General features: G+C 38.7%; 3 protein-coding genes across 8 annotated transcripts; 2 read left to right on the forward strand and 1 right to left on the reverse strand.

Moving 5' to 3' along the window:
• The first annotated feature begins 1,247 nt into the window (after positions 1 to 1,247).
• On the forward strand, positions 1,248 to 6,248 carry LOC311290927 (aldo-keto reductase family 1 member B1). The gene is made up of 10 exons (XM_084409701.1): positions 1,248 to 1,508; positions 2,030 to 2,200; positions 2,298 to 2,414; positions 4,096 to 4,173; positions 4,256 to 4,372; positions 4,793 to 4,905; positions 5,085 to 5,172; positions 5,264 to 5,347; positions 5,564 to 5,646; positions 6,047 to 6,248. The coding sequence occupies exons 1-10, from the start codon at positions 1,419 to 1,421 to the stop codon at positions 6,078 to 6,080; spliced, it is 975 nt and encodes a 324-aa protein (XP_084265827.1). The 5' UTR covers positions 1,248 to 1,418; the 3' UTR covers positions 6,081 to 6,248.
• Positions 6,249 to 6,574: 326 nt separating this feature from the next.
• Positions 6,575 to 13,575, reverse strand: klhl36 (kelch-like family member 36). Of its 6 annotated transcripts, none has more exons than XM_084409700.1 (6): positions 13,110 to 13,476; positions 11,429 to 11,511; positions 9,610 to 10,683; positions 8,357 to 8,514; positions 7,579 to 7,634; positions 6,575 to 7,418 (listed from the first exon to the last, which is right to left on the reverse strand). In XM_084409700.1, the coding sequence occupies exons 2-6, from the start codon at positions 11,501 to 11,503 to the stop codon at positions 7,321 to 7,323; spliced, it is 1,461 nt and encodes a 486-aa protein (XP_084265826.1). In that variant the 5' UTR covers positions 11,504 to 11,511; positions 13,110 to 13,476; the 3' UTR covers positions 6,575 to 7,320. The 6 variants fall into 6 exon arrangements, with proteins under 6 accessions (XP_084265826.1, XP_084265825.1, XP_084265823.1 ...); XM_084409699.1 differs by lacking the exon at positions 13,110 to 13,476 and adding an exon at positions 11,783 to 11,891; XM_084409697.1 differs by lacking the exon at positions 7,579 to 7,634 and having other exon boundaries at positions 13,110 to 13,575.
• Positions 12,356 to 18,789, forward strand: cotl1 (coactosin-like F-actin binding protein 1). Its single transcript, XM_084409702.1, has 4 exons — positions 12,356 to 12,690; positions 13,005 to 13,087; positions 17,541 to 17,698; positions 17,901 to 18,789. Exons 1-4 carry the CDS (start codon positions 12,614 to 12,616, stop codon positions 18,009 to 18,011), a joined length of 429 nt encoding a protein of 142 aa, XP_084265828.1. The 5' UTR covers positions 12,356 to 12,613; the 3' UTR covers positions 18,012 to 18,789.
• Positions 18,790 to 19,685: the final 896 nt, after the last annotated feature.

A 19,685-nucleotide genomic window follows, 5' to 3' on the forward strand; every position in this document is an offset into this window, starting at 1 on the left:
AAGCAAACAGATGTGTCAAGGCTGTAAAACCAACTAGTGGCAGAGGTGGCGGTGGTGGGGCATCTTGATGGTGAGTGATGTTGCATGTTGTTGCTGCTGGTTGCTGGTATGACAGCACACTTCCATACTGAACTTTACCAAAGGCAGAACAACACGCCGCTAACAAAACCAGCAATGCAAGTTTGAGAGGTGGCCCCCCGACAAATCTCGCGAGAATCACGACTTGCTTTATGGCACGAAGTCACATACATCAACAACATATGAAGCAGCCTCTATGGAAGACACTAGCACGCATTTCAGACGTGAATCATGGCAGAGTCGACGAAGAAAGCGTAGTCGGAAGATTGCAGAGACGGCTCTGCGTGAGTGGTATTTACGACAGTAACGTTAAATACAAGTACTCCACAGCGACTCTAGGGGTCGCTGTTTGAGGAAAAACAGAAACTGCATAGTGTGCCTTTAAGGATTGCTATAGCCTACAAATAGATTAGAGGAGGTGAATTTTTGGAATGGGTGGAAAGATACTTTTTTATTAGTAGTATTTAATTACCACTTCTTACACTCTTACTTCCTCAAGATGTGAAAATCAGGTGGATTTGTGAGAAATCCCTGTATGGTTGACTAAGTTTTTAAGGTTTCTTAGACAAATCAAAATCTATTGCAGGAATGATTTGGGCAGATTTAAATGCTTTTGTGTCAGTGTGCTGCCCTCGAGTGTTTGATGCACGAATTGCAGAATACAAAGCTTTGCTCTTTTTTTTTTATACCTTTTTAAAAGGTAATTAAAGGTGAAAGGTGAAAACTGAATTTTTTTTACCCTTTAATTTAGGTTTCAGCATCTTTGCGGGGACTTTCCACAGACGTAATGATTTTATACTGTACAAACTGTATTTTCTATCCCCTAACCCTACCTCTTCCTCTAAACCTACCCATCACAGAAAAAGTTTTGCATTTTTACATGTTCGAATAAGCATCGTTTAGTATGTTTAATAATCCATTTCCCTTTTGGGGACTGCTGGTAATCCACAATGTAGGTGATCTCAGGTTTTACTATCCTTGTGAGGACATTTGATCCTCACAATGCAGGTTAAACAAGTACACACACACACACACACACACACACACTCTCACACACGAGGAAGTAACACAGGGTCACATGAGCTCTAAGGTCACCTTCACACAATTGTGCCAAAAGCCTGTAGGAAACACGTACAGGAACAATAGTGGTAAATTATCTGCACTCACGCACATACACACTACTGACACACTCCTTGTCAAGTTCAATGATTAACTGCAAAGATAAAGAGAAGGCAGGTCTGCTTAAACTGCAAAGAGGAAGATATGAGCTAGAAATATAGAGAGAGGAAAAGGACAGGAAAGACAAGTCAGTCCACTTAGCTGCTATTCACTGCACTTACATGGAGGAGAGAGCCGGACAACCTAGGACGATTGAACTAAATGATGGCACACGCATGCCACTACTGGGACTTGGAACATGGAAGCCAGAGGTAGCATTCCATTTCTATAATGGCCTCATACTAACTACATATATATAGGATAAATTCAGATCAATCTGGAAACTTTTTATTACATTGAAATTACTCTTAGATGAGCATTCAGATTTACCTGAATAGGGGGAAAAGGACATTACAAGGTCTAGTTATATGGAAAACTACAAGAACTACAAGTTTTGTTCCACAAATGCCAGCAGTAATTTTTATGTTGGTTTCAATGATTATAATTATAAACAATAATAATAATAATAGGCTATTCAATGACAGGTTTCCATTGTGACAACATGTCCCATCTCCCATATATGTGTGTGTGTGTAATATATGCTTGTATAACATATATTTTTTCCCTTGTTTTAATTTTGTGATTTCTGTTTCTTAATACATTACCAACATATGCATTACACTTTTTCAGGACCAAAGGACAGCCATCTTGTAATGTTTAACAGTGTAATAATTGCATAATCTTATGCAACAGAAACTAGCAATGTTTTAATATTTTACAACATGGTAAACAGGCTACTGGCCCAGATATGTGTCAAAGGGCAGTTGAGGCAGCGATCGCTGCTGGATATCGGCATATAGATACAGCCTACTGCTACCGGAGTGAGACAGAGGTGGGGAAGGCCATCCAGTCAAAGATACAGCAGGGCATCATCAGACGCCAAGACATGTTCATAGTCAGTAAAGTAGGTTTAAGTTATGTTGGTGATCTAAGGTGAAATAGACACATTTAAAAGGAGCAAAAACATCATACATGCAATAACGATGCCTCTCTTTTTCCAGCTGTGGTGTACTCACCATGCTTCTGATGACATTCCAGTTTGCTTAAATAAATCTTTAAATGACCTTCAGCTAGACTACCTGGACCTCTACCTAATTCACTTTCCAGTAGGACTTAAGGTAATACAAGAATCAGTGACCTCAAAATTCGTCCAAATTGACCACTTTACACTTGGCACAATGCAGTCAGACAAGTACCGTTCTCCTAGCAACCGCCAAACACAGACTCCTCCATCGGATTGCCAGATAGAGAAGCGTGAAGAGTCCAGTGACGGCGTGCCTTGCACCACTTAGCCTAAGTCACACTTAACAATAATTTATAGCAATGCATTTGATTCATTCATATATGCACTTCATTGCCAAAAGTATTGGGACACCCCACCAAATCATTGAATTTAGGTGTTCCAATCACTTCCATGCCACAGTTGTATAAAATAATCACCTAGGCATGCAGACTGCTTCTACAAACATTTGTGAAAGTATGGGTCACTCTCAAAAACTCAGTGCATGGTACAGTGATAGGTTACCACCTGTGCAATAAGTCCATTAGTAAAATTTCCTCACTACTATATATTCCTCTGTCAGCTGTTAGGTAGTATAACAAAGTCTAAGCAATTGGGAGCAACAACAACTCAGCCAAGAAGTGGTAGGCCACGTAAAATCACAGAGCAGAGTCAGCGCATGCTGAGGCGCACAGTGCGCAGAAGTCACCAACTTTCTGCAGAGTCATTAGCTACAGACCTCCAAACTTTGTGTGGCCTTCAGATTAACTCAAGAACAGTGCATAGGGAACTTCATGGAATGGGTTTCCATGGCCAAGCAGCTGCATCCAAGCCTCAGGCTACATCACCAAGTGCAATGCAAATGTCAGATGCAGTGGTGCAAGGCACGCCGTCACTGGACTCTTCACGCTTCTCTATCTGGCAATCCGATGGAGGAGTCTGTGTTTGGCGGTTGCTAGGAGAACGGTACTTGTCTGACTGCATTGTGCCAAGTGTAAAGTTTGATGGAGGGGGGATTATGGTGTGGGGTTGTTTTTCAGGGGTTGGGTTTAGTTCCAGTGAAAGGAATTTTTGACAATTTTTGTCCTGTGTGGGACTTTGTCCCAAAAAAAAAACTTTGTGGGAACAGTTCAGGGATGGCCCCTTCCTGTTCCAACATGACTGCGCACCAGTGCACAAAGCAAGGTCCATAAATACATGGATGAGCGAGTTTGGTGTGGAGGAACTTGACTGGCCTGCACAGAGTCCTGACCTCAACCTGATAGAGCACCTTTGGGATGAATTAGAGCGGAGACTGCGAGCCAGGCCTTCTCGTCAAACATATCAGTGCCTGACCTCACAAATGCGCTTAGAAGAATGGTAAAAAATTCCCAATAAACACACTCTTAAACCTTGCGGAAAGTCTTCTCAGAAGAGTTGAAGCTGTTAAAGCTGCAAAGGGTGGGCCAAATCCATATTAAACCCTACGGATTAAGAATGGGATGTCATTGAAGTCCATGTGCATGTAAAGGCAGATGTCCCAAAACTTTTGGCAATATAGAGTCTAATAAATGTCATTCATCCATTTTAAGTGTGATTTAAGTGCCCAGATAGCTTTTTACCTCTCTACATGAATATCAAGATCAACATCAAATGTATTAGTAGCCTCCCAAACATGGAGTGTTCAGTTTCTCAGTTATAAAAAACAACAACTTTAATTATGTAGCCTTAGCATCCATTACATTTTTAATCTACAAATGAACTTATTTCTTGTATTCAAGTTAAAATATACTTTTTGTTTGCTTTATAATAACTTACAGAAAGTGGGCGATGAGCTTTTCCCAGAAAAGGATGGAAAGGTGCTTACAACTGACATAGACTATGTTGATGTCTGGAAGGTAATGCTAACCGCTAATGCTTAACACTCAGCATAGAATGTAAAAACATTGCTAATGATGAGTGTGCTGCCGTCTCTTTCAGGGAATGGAAGCTCTGAAAGCCACAGGAAAGGTGAAAAGTATTGGCGTGTCTAACTTCACAATCGAGCAATTAGAGAGATTGCTATACGTGGCCAAAATCCCACCTGCTGTTAATCAGGTGCATGTACATCATATGATTGTCTACCAAGTTGTAGATCAAATGAGGTTTGGATTAGCTATGTTCACGCAATGTCGTAAAAAATTAAGAGATGACACAACACATGACTTTCTACTCTGAGTTGTTCATGTCCTCGGACTCAAAATTAACGACAAAACGACTAAATTAATCTGCCGTGGTCATGTCAGCGATCACATGGTACAAGTCGGAGCTCTCAGATAATTCTGAGTTTACAGGCGATAATTTCAAGTTTTAAGAGGATGTAAACGCTTTTTACAAGTAGGAATCTCAATTACAGTAACTCTGACATGACGCACCTTTAAATAAGGAACTATGAGTCATTAAATAATATAGGCATGATACATATTCAGTATAGATCATTGTTATTAACAACATTGTAAATAGCTGTTTGTTTTACAGGTGGAGCTTCATCCTTACCTGGTTCAGACTGATTTGATTGACTACTGTAAGTCCAAGAACATTGCTTTAACAGCCTACAGTCCATTTGGCTCACCTGGGAGACCTTTAGAATTGTAAGTTTAAACTAGCTAAGTGTACAAAGACAATTTAAACACGAGTCAGGTCTAAATCTTATCAAAGCAAATGAAAAGGGTGGGAATGACGAGTCCATTAAAAACATTTCTTAAAGGTTATAACCTAAACATCAGATGATATTTTATACAATTCTTTATTCATTTCCTTACCTCTGCAGCCAAAACGGAGATACGGATCCCAGGACATTACTGGAGGATCCTGTTGTCGGGAATATTGCCAAGAAGCACAGACGGACCCCTGGACAGGTAATACCTTTCTACGATTACAAGTATCGAATTGTATCGTAATCCACTTCTCTCTTTTTGGGTTTTAATGTTATATTTGATTGTCCTGCAGGTTCTATTGAGGTATCACATTCAACAGAGCATTGTAGTAATCCCGAAGAGTTTGAAACCCCATCACATTTTAGAGAACACAAAGGTAAACTTATGAATATTCCATTTATTCCAATATTACATATCATTTCTCCAAATGATGTCAGCTGTAACCTTGAGCTTTCATCTAAGCAAAATATTAAGTGAAAAATTTCTTGTAATTTGACATTTTCCAGTCGCATTTTGATCAAAATATTGTATTTAAATACTTTAAAACTATGAACTATTGTAACTACTATCCCTATTATGTGTCTGCGTGCAGATCTTTGATTTCACTCTGGATGAAGAGGATATGAATGCTCTAAGGTCTCTGAATCGAGGCTGGAGGTCCTGCATCATTACACAGTAAGATAATATGTTATTCTACTTGCCATATGAAACTGTAAACACTTCTAAAACAGTAGGTGTACAGTAGTGTTACATGTTTATATTTTCAAAAATAAAAACTTTTATTTTACATTTAAACAATTTTGTGTAAAAATGTCTTAACTTGAGAAATCAATAAGGAGATGTTAAAAATGCAGCTGATATTTCTTCCAATCAATTCTTTTGGAAATGGAAGGTCACATTAAATGCATAATTTGGGATACAATGTTGCATGCAGTGACTGTAGTATACTGCATTTTGGCAAATAGTAGATAATGTGGGTATTTTGTTCATACAGAGAATTCACTGTATATTTACTAAATACTGTAAACAAACATGGCTAGCAAGCAGTTAACTGGATAGTGTTATTGCTCCTCAGATTGGAACCACATCCCTTCTACCCCTTCAAGTGAAATTGCTGTTTGTCTTGGATGATTAAGAACCCACCTAGAGAAAAGTGACCAAGCATTTCTGGAGGTTGGAGTAAAGGCGCTACTGTTTTTGATCGTTAGGTTCAGGTATTCATATGTGTATAGATAAACGACAACATTTTAAGGCACTGGAATAAAATATTTTTGAAAACTACTCACAGATGTCATTACTGTAACTTCAATAGTTTAAAATGAAGCATCAAGGCATACACTACCATTCAAAAGTTTGGGGTCTGTAAGATTTAAAAATATATATTTTTGAAATAAGTCAAGCATTCTTTGATGATTAGACATTTCAAAAGACCAGCATTTATTTGAAACAAATATTTTGTAACAATTAAAGTTTATTTCTCTAGGTCTGAATTAAAGTAGTAATTATTATATATATATTTACAATCTTACTGACCCCAAACTTCTGAATCATAAAATGAAATGAAAATTTCACACACAAAAAAAAAACGGTCGAAAAAGTCATGTAAAATGGTCACTTCAGGATGTTTTAATTGTAACTGAGAACTCCAAAAAAGCTTGTAACAAAAACTACAATATTAGTTTGTGCTTTTCAACTTCAATTCATAGTCTAACATATCACAGTATCTCTTGCTGACCTCTTTTTAAAAGGATCTGAGAGGCAGCCAATGGCATCAAGCTTATGTCAACCTGCATTCAGAAAGTCAATACTCTCATGAAAGTGTTCTTCAGATCACTTTTTTGAATCCAATAAGTGCCCCAGACAATCACCTGTGTTGCTGTTGGCTGGAATTCTGTTTGTCTCTCTCTGTGTGTCCTGAGGTATGACCCTCTATACTATTGGTTTGCTGGGATCTGACAAGGCACACACACGCCGAAGCTCCAGCGATGTGCTTCGGTAGATTTGGACCCAAGACCCACTGGCCCTTGTCTGGACAAAACACTTGAGTGCCCTGAGAAAAGTCCATGGCCTCCCAGGTGTACCCTCCCAGTACATAGATCTTTCCATCCAAGACCGCCACCCCTGCCTCACTGTTAGGGTACCTGAGAGGGGCTATCTTGGTCCATTGATCAGTCTGCGGGTTAAAGGCCTCCACTCCCAACACGTCAAAACGCTCCATGCTGTCCTCATGGTCATCACTGCCCCCGATGACATAGATTCTGTCCACCAGGGACGCCATAGAGTGCCAGCCTCGCGCCAACATCATGGCCTGTCGTTCCGTCCACATGTCTGCAGTTTTAGGGTCATAACTTAGCATGTCACGTCTGTACGGGCCGATCTGGTAATCATGACCCCCAGAGATGTAGACGATGCCCTTGAGAATAGTCCCAGCATGACCATATGTGAATCTATGAAAGACGATTAAAAACGTTTTTTAAAGAAAAGTTTTAATAATAACATTTGACATTTTATTTTAAATTGAACATGAGAAAGGATGAGATTTGAGCCACTTTTATGGTATTTTTTGGTTAATATTTACACAAAAGTTTGTCAGCCCCAATAAATTACCTTTAGAATCAGAATCAGCTTTTATTGCCAAGTACAACATGTACAAGGAATTTGTCCTGGTGCACAGGTGCATAAAAATGATAAGAAAACAAAGAATAAAAATATTATAAATAAAAATAGACAACTATTTTAAATTGTAACTTTACATTAGTGTAATGTGTGCAAAAGAAAAGAAGGTGCAGCATAGTAGACTGAGTAATGTGGACCTTTAATTTTATAGATATAATAATATCTACATAAAACAAATGGAAAGAAACTGTTTTTGTGGCGTGAGGTTTATGTTCCACAGTGGAAAGAAAGTCCAATGTGATTAAATGACATGAACGTGAGTGAGAAGCTATTCATTTGTGACAGTACCAAGTACACTACCATTCAGAAATTTGGTGTCGGTACGATTGAATTCAGTGTGAAAAAGTCTGCATTTATTTGATTTTCTATTTTAAAATGTAATGTATTCCTGTGATGCAAAGCTGAATTTTCAGCATCATTACTCCAGTCTTCATTGTCACATGATCCTTCAGAAATTATTCAAATATGCTGATTTGTTGCTCAAGAAACATGTATTATCAATGATGAAAAACAGTTGTGCTGATTAATAGTTTTTTGAAAACCACGAAAAATGTTATTAAAAATTCTTTGATGAATAGAAAAGTCAAATACAAATATTAATTTACTTAAAAAAAATCTTACTGACCCTAAACTTTTGAACAGCAGTATACAGTGTGGATTCAAAATACATATCCACATAAACTGGTGCAAACTTAAAAACTCAACCAACCTGGGCAATCCTGCAACATAGGCCCAGTAGTCCTCAACAGGATGGTACACTTCAACAGAAGACAAAGCACCGCTATCATTGCGTCCCCCAACGGCTATAAGACAGTCTCCCATGGTTCCCAGATAGAAATCCACACGCCGCTGGTTCATAGGGGCACCCTGCAGATCAGCAAAACACTCGGATTAACATTCAAACTCTGGTACAATTCTCAACTTGTCTCATGCTTGCTAATTATTATTATTTTAATTAACACTTAATTTGTCATTTTATATCTTCATCTATATTATTATATCTATAAAATTAAAGGTCATGTAATAACTGTGACTTCACTCTCCACCAATTTCACTTTCTCCCACACCCCTCGTCCAAATGAGCTTTTGCCTGCAATTACACATCATTTGAATATCATGCCATCATCACTGTTACTAATCCTGCCAAACTTCATCTTATTGCCATCTACCGCCCACCAGGTCAACTAGGCAACTTCCTGGAAGAGCTGGACGTGCTGGTGTAGTTCTTGGTGACTTCAACATCCACCTAGACAAACTGATTTCCTAACTCTTCTAGCCTTGTTTGACTTCACAAGAGAACACACCACTGCGACTCGCAAAGCGGGCAAAAAGATAGATCTCATCCTCACTACATCTTTCTGACCACTTCTTTCACCAGTTCTCGGTCACTTTGCCTTCATGCTCACCACTGAATCCTCCTCTGGTCACCTTTCGCCGTATCCTCCGTTCTCTCTCCTACACACTTTTCCTCACTGGTCTCTGCATCCCTCCCACTAACCACTTCTCAATCCATTGCGGCCAGAATCGAATTTAAGGCTTTAATACGGGCTTTCAGAACTACCACTGGATCAGGACCTCCCTACCTCAATTCTCTCCCACCAGCTAAGGTTCACTGAATGAGCGACGTCTTGTTGTTCCTTCACAAAGTCACTCTTCAAAACTTTCACCCTCTCTGGTGGAATGAGCTGCCAACTTCCACCCAAACCACTGACATTTTTCAAGAGGCAGCTAAAGACACACTTCTTTCACAAGCACACAAATAGAATTCTCACCATTTCTTCTCTATTTATCCCATAAATGTACACATTTGACAGTAAATCATTGTTCTTGAGACAAAATGATGTAGTAATAAATGTATTAATAAAAATATGAAAATAAAGAGTGATTAGCCATAGTCTGGAGCCCTGCTGTTGAAACTTAAACATGGCTGACTTTTTAAACTGTCAGAGTGAAGCTCATTACCTTAACCCACACGTTGCTTCGGGGGTCATATCGATACAGCAAGTTGCTTGCAGAATCTCCCCCATTGTCCCGCGAGGAGCTCCCACCTGCAGTGAAGATAAATCCCCCCAAAACTGCAACGCAGTGGTGACTCCTCTGAGCTGGCAGCTGTGTCTCGACAACCCACTTTCCTGCTTCTTCATCCAGCCAGCACACCTCGGCACTCAACTCCTCTCCACGTTCAGACACCTCCCCTCCCACCAACAGCAGGCGCTCCACACCTCCTCGAAGGCCTGTGCGTGTTGTCTGGAGAACAGGTTGGGCGCTCAGTCTCGTGTGGTAGCCCACTGCTTCCTCCACTAATGCCTCACAGCCTGCGTCCGGAGGCAGCAGGGAACGTATGGCTGGCAATATGCGCCCTATGAGGTCATCTGGCGGGATGAGAGCTAAGCGAATGTTGGAGAGAAGCTGCTGGGAGAACGCAAGACGTTCGGGTCTTTGACTCAACCACTGCAAGGTGACCTGCAGAAGAGCTTGCTCGTTCTCGTGCTGCACCTGCTCATCTGCGAGGTAAGCACAAAGCTTGGGCAGCCGCACGTCTTGGAGGAACTCGGATGTGACGGAAAGCGTGGTGAAATGCTCCAGAATAAAGCGGTCTATGAAGGCATCCAGGCGGTCAAGACTATAAAGGAAGGCAAGCTCCTGAAGGTACAAGTAGTTGTCCTCACGTACCTCTTTCTCCAGATATTGGCAACAGAAATCTACAGCTCGCCACACCTGCAGCAAGTGAGCCGTTTCCAGGACGTAGTCGATGTTTCCACCATCGAGTGGTAACTCTCCGCTGTACAGGAAGTCCACAACTGCTTTAACACCAACGTATGAGGCTCCCACCAGCTCTACCTCTGCCTCGTGTTCCTCTCGCATGCCCAGGGTGAACATCGCCTGGAAGTAGGGGCTGGACACCGCAAGCAAAGCCCGATGTGCAGGGATCCGCTGGTCGTCGGCCACCAGAACGACATCACACAGCTGGCCATGCTGTCTTTGCTCATTTAACCCTTGAAGGAGGTAGTTAGCCTGGTCAGCCCATCGATACACCTGTTGTGCATCAGAGTTAGTTAGTTCATAATAGTTTCAAGACACTTGTAACAGACTTTTTAAAAGTTTCGATAAATATAAAACGTGCAGTTTTTCTTATCTCAGTTATTATTATCCAAGTGTTTTAAGACTTTATACTGACACGTGTGCATGAGGTTTGTTAGCTAGTCATGTGACGTCAACATGGTCCATCATGGTGGCACTCATAAGAAGGCCCACTCTTTGAAGAATACAAAAGTTTTCTAGCAGACTGATATAACAGGAGTCTTCATTTCGTGTGAAAGCAGACGATTAACTTTAACCTTTAATTTACTATTAAAAAAGGATTGCTTTTATTCATAATGCAATCATTGAGAATCAATAATTGAGTAACAATAAATGTTTATTTCATATTATGAATTTTAATTATTATTGAAAAATGATTATTTATAAAAACAAAATACGACAGGGTGGTGCATCAGTTATTTTATTATTATTTCTATACTATTATAGATTTTAATTAGCTTTTATTTGTATATTTTCTGTTTTAATTTTAGCTTCAGTATTAATTTTTTATGTTTCTATTTAGTTTGAATTTATTTTTATATCAGTTTTAGGCATTTTAGTAAGTAGGCATTAGGCATTTTTAACTTCAACTTATTTCATTTAAGATTTTTAAGTTATATTTTATTGCAGTTTTATTTCAATCATCGAAAATGATTTTAATAATTTTAGTTAACCATAACAACACTACTGTTACGCATACCTTTGAATATTCACTTATTCTGTGAGGACGAGAAAGACGAGATTGCTTTCCAGTGTCCATTGTGTCACCTGCCATAGGACTCTCTGCAAAATATCGTTAAAAAAAAAGAAAAGAAAAAAAAAAGAAACAATTATCGGGAGTAATTAAATGTAACCATGTATAAAACAATTATATAACGCTCAAAACAGGAACAGACAAAGTAAAAAAGACAAAGGCTGAATACAAAAGGAAAGTGGTATTTACACATGCACAATAACTCGTGACTACGTTTCACTGATATTCAATTTAATTTTACATATTTTATCGATGCATCTTAGACAACAACCGTACAGTCAAATGCAGATATTATTTTACCATTTTTCCATTCTTTATCCGTATTAACTACTAGTTAAATACCCGTGCGTGACTATAAACAAGTTTTGACCGTGGCACAGTGAAGCTGAGTTCTCTCTTCCGTGTTGACCTTTATTTCAAAATAAAAGTTTTTTTTGTGCTCAATTTCGCCCTGAAGAAATTCAGACTGTACTGTCTACATACTACTACTACTCCGTCCATCCATCCATCTATCTATCATTTTAAGTGTGTAGGCTATGCAACATGATAAATAGGCCTAGGCATGTTGTTTTGAAATTAATTCTATTATGAATGAGAATTTCAAGGGAAGGGATATGCTTATTGTAACCATGCAAATAATTGTAAACTTTTATTTTTATATTAATATTTTATGTTATGTTTTATTTTCGGGTTTAATTTTACATTTATTGCTGCCATTACCTATAGTATTTCTCGTTGTAGCCTAATCCAAATAGTACCGAAAAGAGCAGGATGAAGTGAACCCAGGTCCACAAGATGGCAGAGTAACTCAGACCAAATGTTATGACAGAACAGAACTGGGTGGATTTAATGTAGCTCAATACCCAGGTTGGCCATTAGGAGGTGAAAAGCTCTCTGATTCACTGGAACAGCAACCTGACAGACAAATATCACTAACGCCCATTAAGAGGCAATAGGAAATGAATCGAGTCGTGAAATTAGTTTAGTTGCCTCTCCATCCCATTGAGAGAAGAGACCTCCCTGTCCCACCAGCAGCAACCTCTGCCACACTTTGGGATTTATCTGCGATTTCTCTCATTCCCCCGGCTTTGTTCTGCATTTAGTTACATTATCTTCCTTTGCATCGTCGAAATGGCAACGCGAATTGACAAAGAGGCTTGCAGAGAAGCATACAATCTGGTGCGAGACGACGGCTCAGATATATGCTGGTGAGTGAAGCCTTGATTTGTTTGCACATCCAGATATGTGCTGTTTGGCGCGTGCTGACGAAACTCGTTACATTGTTTCAATAATTTCAGATATCAAATGATACCGTTTAACGCAGTTTTTAATTGACATGAATGTATGTGGTGCAACATGTAGGGATGGGTCTTTTAACCCAGGGGCAGTGTCTCAAAATGTAGTCTGCACCCTAGAAACTAAGCAGCATTTCCTCAAAAAATGTCTAGGTAGGCTGCTTGCTAAAATTTGAGACTCATCCATCGTTTTGGCAACAGTTAAAATATACATTTTCTGTTTAAAGGGCATCTTTTAAGTATGACGGATCTACTATTGTACCAGCTGGTCACGGCTCCGACTACGAAGAATTCAAGAGTCAGTGTACAGGTGAGGTCATTTTCTTATTTACCTGCTTTATGTTGGGAGGACTTTAAGGTATTTTTAAACGCAGCTGCAATTAATTACTAAATCAGTTGTTAAGGGGATAGCTCACCCCCAAAAAATGAAAGTTCAATCAAATATAATTTACTCACCACATGTTGTTCCAAACCTAATGACTTCCTTTCTTCCTTATTAGGGGTTGACTCAGTCACCATTCACTTACAATAAAAAAAGATGCAATGAAAGTGAATGGTGACTGAGTCTTACAGGCTCTAGCCTTACCTTTTGAGTTTCACAGAAGGAAAAAAAAACTCTTACAGGTTTGAAAAAAAACATGACTGTGAGTAAATTATGACAGAGGTTTCATTTTGGGGTGCACTGTCACTTTAAGTTCTACATATCACATGTTAGGAAGTAATTTATATTCCAAGGTAGACCATACCAAATATGGCTTTGTATTTGTCCTAGATGACATGGCAAGAGGGCGAGCTACTAGTGAGATGTTTAATGAGAGTTTTTTTATTAAATGCAAACACATTTGTATTAGTAATCGATTAATCAGCAGAACTCATTAGATTCAGCTTGATACCTAATTTAATGTGGTTTTGGGGATCTAACGAGCTACAGTGAATTAGTATACTATACTGCATGAATTATTTTTTATAACTGTAAATAACTGTCTAGCTCCACAGAGATAAATGAAATGATGTCATTTCTTGCCTCTCATTCTGTCATCCTTAATGAACAGAGATTTGGGTGTGGTGCTCAGTTCAGTCTCCATGAGTCGATGTGTAGCCATTAGCAGATGTAAACTTGTACAAGTGTTGCAATAGCTTGGCTTCTGCCATTGTGCTCTGACAGATGATCAAGTATGTCTTCCTTAATGGAGCAGTGTCATGTTACAATAAGCTCTTTTGCTGGAGAATACTTCGTCACAACTTTAGTCATGACGTGTACTTATGTTTTAAATCCAAACAGAAAAGTGATTTGTGCTGTAGCTGCTGCCCTTAAACTGTTTTATCCAGCAATAAAAATATTTGTTGTAGGTTCTTGAGTAGTTGGAGAATCTTTTATGTATATGAGCATTGCAATCCCCTCTAAAAAGCTGTTGTAGACAGGACAATATGAAAAGATTGCTGCTTTATTAAGAGGTATCATAAAGTGTATGTCAGTAGCATAATGAGTTATCCTAACTTTATTATGTGGTTTTATGTGATAGTGAATCTCTTGGTGAAGAATATGATTTTTCATTGCTTACATTTGTGTTCTGCTTCATTTTTCATGTTAAACTTTGCTTTTTACTGTAGTGCATAAACTCAAAATGGGTTTTTGGGTCAAAGTGGCTAAAAATTATAGAGCGGGTCACATTAATAAAATAATAAATTTTGTATATCATTATATATAAAGCTTGAGTTTTAGGTGATGTCTAACAAGTTTAGTATTTTAAATATTTCTTTTTGCTGCATCATCATAGCCTGGCAGACTGGAAGTATAGAGAGCACATGTAGTAGTCAGCACAAATACACTGACTTTCTGGAAGTGAGGTCTTAAGAAATGCCCTGCGTACGCATGAGGAAGTAAAAGTGCATGGAATCATTGCCACATTTTTTTTATTACTAGAGTCCATGCTTTCCCACTGTTGACTGTTAGCATGTTGACTCATGAGCACTGCTCACTTCCTAAATGCGGTTTGTTTAAGGTTTCAGTTCTATTGAAATACAGCAGAGGTCTCTATAATGTGACTTCGATTCACCATCCACTTTGCTCTTGAAACAGTCAATGTGCCAAATACAACTGACAGTATTACCCATGGTTCCCTGACTTAGCTTCTTAAACCTTAAGCCTAGTTAATCAACAACAGAAAACCAGATATTGTCAGTCTCAAGTAGTACCAAGGGAATTCACGTGGCATTGGTTTTCCAGGAAAGTCAATCTATCTGTCTAACGTGTCTGGCTGTCTATCTGTCTGAGTTTGTTTAATCAAGTTATATGTAGGCTACTGTATATGTATGTGTGTGTGTGTGTGTATATATATATATATATATATATATATATATATATATATATATATATATATATATAACAATTTAAAAAAATTTTAGGACTGCACAATTAATCGAATTTCTAATCGCGATTACGATCACGGATGCCACGATTACGTAATCGTTCAAAACCGCGATTACAAAAAAAAAAGCCGCTTACATTATTCTGCATGGTGTGTTTTGAGCATGTTACGTTGTGAGAGGCAAACCACGACTACTTCAGAGAACCCAGCACAATAGGAACTACCAGAGACGCAAGTGTATGCTGAAATAAAAAGTCTCTAAGAAAAACGGACTTTCCTGTCCTGTAAGCCGCTAAACTGCAGTAGCGCGCACTCTTCACCTGCACGCGCAAATGCTGCGGAGCGCGCTGTATCGCTTAATTTTATATACAGCGCAAAATAAACTACAAGCATGCAACGTCGTTATGTTTTAAATTAGAAAAAAAAAAAAACGCGTTGTCCAGATTCAGTATTTTCGGTCAGATGAGATGTTGTCAGGCTATATGTCAGTGTCATTATTCTATCGTTATTTTCATAACTTGATAGGCCTACTAAATGAAAAGTCTCTCACCTCAGAAAAACTAAATGTCATGTCCTGTCAGTTGATATACTGCGCTCGTAGCCTGCACTCACTTTAACAGTTCTTGTAAGTATTGTGTATCACCATGGTAACTGTTGTTTCCATAACCCCATAATGCCACTTATTGGTTAGTATATTTTTAAATGACTGTGGTGGCTCATACCAAGATTGTATTAACAAAAACTAGTTTGGGACTGCTATTTAAATAGCTTAAACTCGTAGGCCTACTGTTTATTTATCAGTAGCCTATTAGTCATATTCTTACAATTTATTTGTATATTAAGTAAAGGGGGACAGTAGCCTACTTCTGTGTGTCAACAATTTTTGTGTAAACAAATGTATTATAATAGGCCTATATAATTCCTAAAAAGGTGGGTCGCGGCTTGATGACCATGGGGAAATGTGGGTCCCATGGCCAAACTATTCAAAACATCATTCAATGTAAATTGTGGTAATTGTAATTGATTACAATTCAAGGGAATAATCGACAATTATGATTTTTGTCATAATAGTGCAGCCCTGATAGATATACGTGTGTGTGTGTGTGTGTATATATATATATATATATATATATATATATATATATATATATATATATATATATAATGTGTGTATGTGTGTGTGTATATAAATATATATATAATATAATATAATATAATGTATGTATGTACATTTATTGTTATACTTAGGGATAAGCAGGAGTTTCTGCAGAACTATATTCACAGATACATAGAGAGCAAAGTGCAAAGGTGTGTATCATTATTATGTGAATAAATGGTTTAGTAAGTGCTTTCTTCCGTATAATGCTATCTCTGATACTGTCCGTGTCTAAACAGAGGCACGCCAGAGTTAGGAGCAATTGATGTAATCTTTGAATCTTGTCCTAGTGCCACTGCAATGCAGTTGTAGCACATTTGGGAGGAAGTGGCCAGCTGTTAAGCTGTGAGAGACTGGGAGTGTTACCGATGAATTATTACACCCTTATCAATAGATAATCGGTACCCTTATCGGTAAACTAGATCACCTCCTTTCCTCACCCACTTACTCTGTTCCTTGTTTTTCGTGTCATGTGATGTCATAGAGCTTAAATTTCTCAGCCTTGTCCTCCACTCGCACGTGATGCTCTCAGATTACGTTTTATGTTGTGACTTCTTTCTCTGGAAAAGAAAACAATGCAATAGTGTAGATTCAAAACACTTGCTACAATGGGGATAGTGTTTATTTGAATCTAAGCTCTTCCTTGTTATTTAACAGACAAAGTTCAGCTAAACTAGAGAGACATTAAAGAAGCACATTTAATGTTAATATTAAAGTCAACATGAAATCAAACTCAAATAGGTTTATTTTTATTTTATTTTTTATAAATCTATATATTTTTTTCATTGTATGTGGTCTTGTTATTCTGTTGTAATTGTTCATTTTGCTGGGCTTTTTAATTGTGGAAATAATCGTGTGGAATTTTAATTTGTGGCAAATAGGTCTGTTGTAGAAAAACTGACCTAATTCAAAATAGAATATTGATGTCTAAAACCACTTTTTGTGTGTATATTCAATATTGTTCTTGTCTGCCAGGATAAGGTCTGACTTATCTTAATACAAATTAAATACATAATTAAATTTGCCACAAAGGCTTTTCTCAACCAATAAGGTGAGAAAAGGCCTCTAAGGCTTTTCTCAACCAATTTTGACATGTTTGTGGCAAATCTAATTATGTATTTAATTTGATTAATATTTTTTAATCAATTGACAGTCCTAAAAGAAACAAACAATATTCAAGAAAATGGCACGGCATCCTCCTTATTAAGGTTCCTCCTTGCTTTCTCTCTGACTCTCAGATGACGCCCGTCTCTTTGGTTTCGTGAGGATCACGACGGGCGATGCCATGAGCAAGCGTGCCAAGTTCACCCTCATCACCTGGATTGGCGAGAACATCAGCGGACTGCAAAGAGCTAAGATTAGCACTGACAAGACACTGGTAAAAGACATCGTGCAGGTGGGTTTTTTCATTTTCTCTTAAGCCATCCCTCACGCCATATGCAAATTTTCCGACTCAGATTTACAAAATTTGACACACCCAGACGCGCAGATAACAATGTTCATTTTCACTGTAAACAAATCGGTGCGCTCATGCAAACAATCTCAAGTCCTGTCCCTCCAATCGCTCATAGTGTGTTTGCTGTCCTTTTTCCATGCAGAACTTTGCCAAGGAGTTTATGATCAGCGATCCCCGGGAGCTGGAGGAAGACTACCTCCGCAATGAGCTGAAGAAGGCCGGCGGGGCCAACTACGACGCCCAGGCCGAATAGAACTTGGGGATGGGTTTCCATAGGGTTGGAATCAGAAAGAAGGGGAAAACGTCATCTTGTACACATGCGCACACACAGACAAACATACACACACAGACAAACGCAAATATACATACCTCACCCCTATTGCCAGTCTGGGCATGGTTGATTTATCTACTGTATTGTGCATCATCTCAATGTCATCTCTGCTAGTGCTATGAGGGTTATCTTTTTTTTTTTTTTTTTTTGGGGCATTTTTGTAACCGTAATCAGAGTTTCTGAGGATGCTGTCTTGGCTCAGAGTTGTCATCACTGTGATACGCTTCCATAATCAATGGAGGGCATATGAGTCCAGCATTGTTTTATGAATCTTCATCTCCCTGCTGACTCCTCTAAAACAGACCACTGTGTTTACTGTCTCAATCTCCCATGGAGAGCAAGACATCATGGAATGTGTGCATTTGTGTATGTGTGTGTTTGCAGACACTGCACTGTGACTGGCTAACTTGCATGCAGGGGGTGGAGTCTTAAAGGATTCTGTAGCTGTGATTGGCTGTTTCTCTCCACCCAACCACGGAGCAGCCATTTCTCTAGTGTAGCCTTCATTTTGGATTACATTAAAATACCCAAAAATGTTGTCTTTTTTTTTGTTTTTTTTGTTTTTTAAGTAGGTTTTATTTACATTTAAAAAATTCAATCTGTGGTTCTTCCTTTACGATAAAAATGCCTCCCGAGCCAAGACAAAAAAAATATGATGGTCACAAAAGCAATCATGTCAGAATAAAATTTGTTTTTTCAAGACTTGTCCATGTGTGTTATATTTTGCTTTGTTTGCGATACTCTTTGACGTTATTGTGCTGTGGGTTGGCCTCTGCCCCGCTAATGCAAGCAGCTTGGCACGGCACTGCTCCTCTGCGCGAATCCTAACAATCCCAGGGGGCATATGGGGGAGTCCCAGGGGTTGTCATGGCCACCGCTGCGGCCAAGCTGCTCTGCTCCAAAGCATGTCAATAATGGTCTCTCCTCTCCCCCCAAAAACATTTCCCACCCCCCTTTCCCCCTCAGTTGTAACCTCTTTTCTTCTTTTCTCCTCCCCTCGTCCTTCTTCTTACTCTCCCTGCCTTGCGTTTAGTCCAACAGATGTGATCCCAACTGCATAATTGCTTAATCCATAATCTATAAGCTTCTTCCAGGCTGCTTTTATGACGCTGAGTTTTGGTAGCACAGAAAGACGTGAGGCAGGAATGTAGACGCTGAAACTGGGGCCTGTGGAAGATATGTGTGTTCGTGTTGTGTTAATAGTTGGTTAAATTGGGTCAGTAGACCTAATAAGTATTGCTAAGCCCAAGTTTGGCATGTACTGGTTGTGCTAGACATGAACGATAGGAGAGATGTGCATTTACTTTTTAAATGCATAAAAAAAAAATCACAATATTTTTCAGTCACTCTTTATCTTAGGGTCCAATTCTCACTTTTAACTAACTATTAACTAACACTTTTGCCTCAATAAACACCTAATTTTTGTTTATTAATAGTTATGGTTGTTAAGTTTAGGTATTGGATTGAGGGATGTAGAAAATTGTCATGCAGAATAAGGCATTAGTATGTGCTTTATAAATAAACAGCAAATATCCTAGAAATATTCATGCTAATAAGCAACTAATTAATAGTGAGAATTGGACCTTAAACTAAAGT

The sequence above is a fragment of the Rutilus rutilus genome (assembly GCF_951802725.1).
Source record: "Rutilus rutilus genome assembly, chromosome: 5".
NCBI lineage: Eukaryota > Metazoa > Chordata > Actinopteri > Cypriniformes > Leuciscidae > Rutilus > Rutilus rutilus.